Source organism: Brachypodium distachyon, unplaced genomic scaffold (assembly GCF_000005505.3).
Source record: "Brachypodium distachyon strain Bd21 unplaced genomic scaffold, Brachypodium_distachyon_v3.0 scaffold_135, whole genome shotgun sequence".
Lineage (NCBI taxonomy): Eukaryota > Viridiplantae > Streptophyta > Magnoliopsida > Poales > Poaceae > Brachypodium > Brachypodium distachyon.
The window spans coordinates 1,379-3,566 of record NW_019841146.1 but is presented as its reverse complement, the minus strand read 5'-3'; the positions used below and the strand labels follow the sequence as shown (position 1 = coordinate 3,566).

The window sequence follows — 2,188 nt, the reverse complement described above, 5'->3', positions numbered from 1 at the left end:
CAATATTTTGGAATATTGCACGGTGCGAGACAAATGAAAATCTACTATTGGCGTTGGAGGGTGCTTGTCATGAACAAGTAAGAAATCGCTATATCAGTATGAAAGGCTTAGACGTAAAGATAAGTTTTGCTGCAAACGAATGAAAAACAAGACAATATCTACTTATAGGTTAGACGTTAGTCGGTATTTCTCTGTTATGCTTTTTATTAAAAAGCGACAAAACAATTTCCAATAATAGAACAAAAGTTACAAGTAAATAACTTCCCTCCGTTATAAAATCCGGTAACTTTAGATAATTGCTTAGATATAAAAGCTTTTGCAAACAAGGAGAAATCCATTCTAATTTGCCGCGCATTTTACGAAAGAACTTAGAAAAGAAAAGGCTTCATGAAGATGACGACCCTGGAGACGTATTTTTCCCTGACATCTTTGCTATTATTGTTTGTTTTTGCTGGTAGAGTTCAATCTGCCGTATTTGATGTGAAAAATTATGGTGGTAAAGCCGATGGCAAGTCAGATATTAGCAAGGTGTGCTGACGATTCCTAATTTTTAATTTCGCCGTGATTTTCTTATACCTCATTTTAACTGAACTTTCATCTCCCTTTTTTTTTTCCTTTTCAGGCATTATTGGGCGCGTGGAAAGAGGCTTGTTCAGCAAAGGGTTCCAACATAGTTGTAGTACCCAAAGGAACATATTCCATAGGTTTAACTGACTTAAATGGTCCATGCAAGGGAGCCATGGAGCTTCAAGTCCAAGGAACCTTATTGGCACCGATAAACCCTAGCAGTTATGCCAAGGACAGCTGGATTACTTTTGCATACATTGATCAATTCAAATTATCCGGTGGTGGAACCTTCGACGGACAAGGGCAAGTGGCTTGGAAGCAAAATAACTGCGGTCGAAATCCAAAATGCAAGAGACTTCCAGTTGTAAGTTTAATTGAATCGTATATTGTGCATGTATCATACTGCTTTGTAAGATGATTAATAACGTTTCCTTTATGTGCTTCTTGTCCCTTTAAAAACACGCCAGAGCTTGCGGTTTGACTTCATCACCAACAGCGTAGTTCAGGACGTAACATCGCTCGATAGTAAGAATTTCCATGTCAATCTTCTAGGTGGCAAAAACCTTACTTTCGATCGCTTCACGATCACTGCACCAGGAGATAGCGTCAATACAGATGGAATTCACATCGGGCATTCAAACGGGATCAACATTATTAATTCAAATATTGCCACCGGCGATGACTGCATCTCCATTGGTGGTGCCAGCGAACAAATAAGGATCACAAACGTACGATGTGGACATGGACATGGCATTAGCGTGGGAAGTTTAGGGAAGACCACTGATGAATTTGTCTCTGGAATTTTCGTAAGGAACTGCACCTTCTATGACACCGACAATGGAGTGAGAATTAAGACATGGCCGGCATTACATGGTGGCATGGCCTCTGATATGCATTTCGAGGATATTATGATGAAAAATGTCCGCAACCCTATCATTATAGATCAAATGTACTGCCCATGGAATCAGTGCAATCCAAAGGTAACGCGAAAAGAAATGAAAATGAAAGAGTCTCTTAATGCATTGTCCGTGGACAAATCTGCCCGCAACATGAAATTTCTGTAACCCTTTGCCGTTTCTGATGTTTGTTTCAGCTTCCGTCAAAAGTTAAGATCTCCAACGTCACCTTCAAGAATATTAGGGGCTCTTCAGCGACCGCAGTAGCTGTTCGACTTAATTGCAGCAGCAGTTTTCCATGCCAGAAGGTCGAGCTCGCTGACATTAACTTGACGTACGGAGGAAAGGAAGGCCCTGTAAAATCCTTGTGTGCAAATGTTAAACCCACACTTAAGGGAAAATTGACTCCAACCATTTGCTAGTATTGTCAACGCTCAAACCTCGCAGCTCCTAGCCGCGATACATGGATTATCGAGGAGATGAGCATATTTCAAGTTGTAAGTTTTACCAAATAAAACGAGACACTTCAAAGTTTCCTTTTATATAGGTTACTGCGTGGGTAGACGGCCAAGATACTCGCATGTTGCTCTTTGTCTTTTTTGTTTTTCCATTTTCTATTCAATCTGCTCGCTCACTCGTCGGGTTTCGCCTCGTCGTGCGGTGATTAAACTGACAACAGAAAACATGAGATTACAGTCGAAGGCAGTTTGGCCAAGTTTCGACCC

General features: G+C 40.8%; 1 protein-coding gene across 1 annotated transcript; it reads left to right on the top strand.

Moving 5' to 3' along the window:
- Nucleotides 1-458: 458 nt before the first annotated feature.
- LOC106865648 (exopolygalacturonase) lies at nt 459-1,885 on the top strand (the record flags this gene model as incomplete). Its single annotated transcript, XM_014896229.1, has 4 exons — nt 459-528; nt 623-931; nt 1,035-1,547; nt 1,661-1,885. Coding segments are annotated over 4 exons (1,117 nt in total), but the record flags the coding sequence as incomplete, so codon positions are not given.
- Nucleotides 1,886-2,188: the final 303 nt, after the last annotated feature.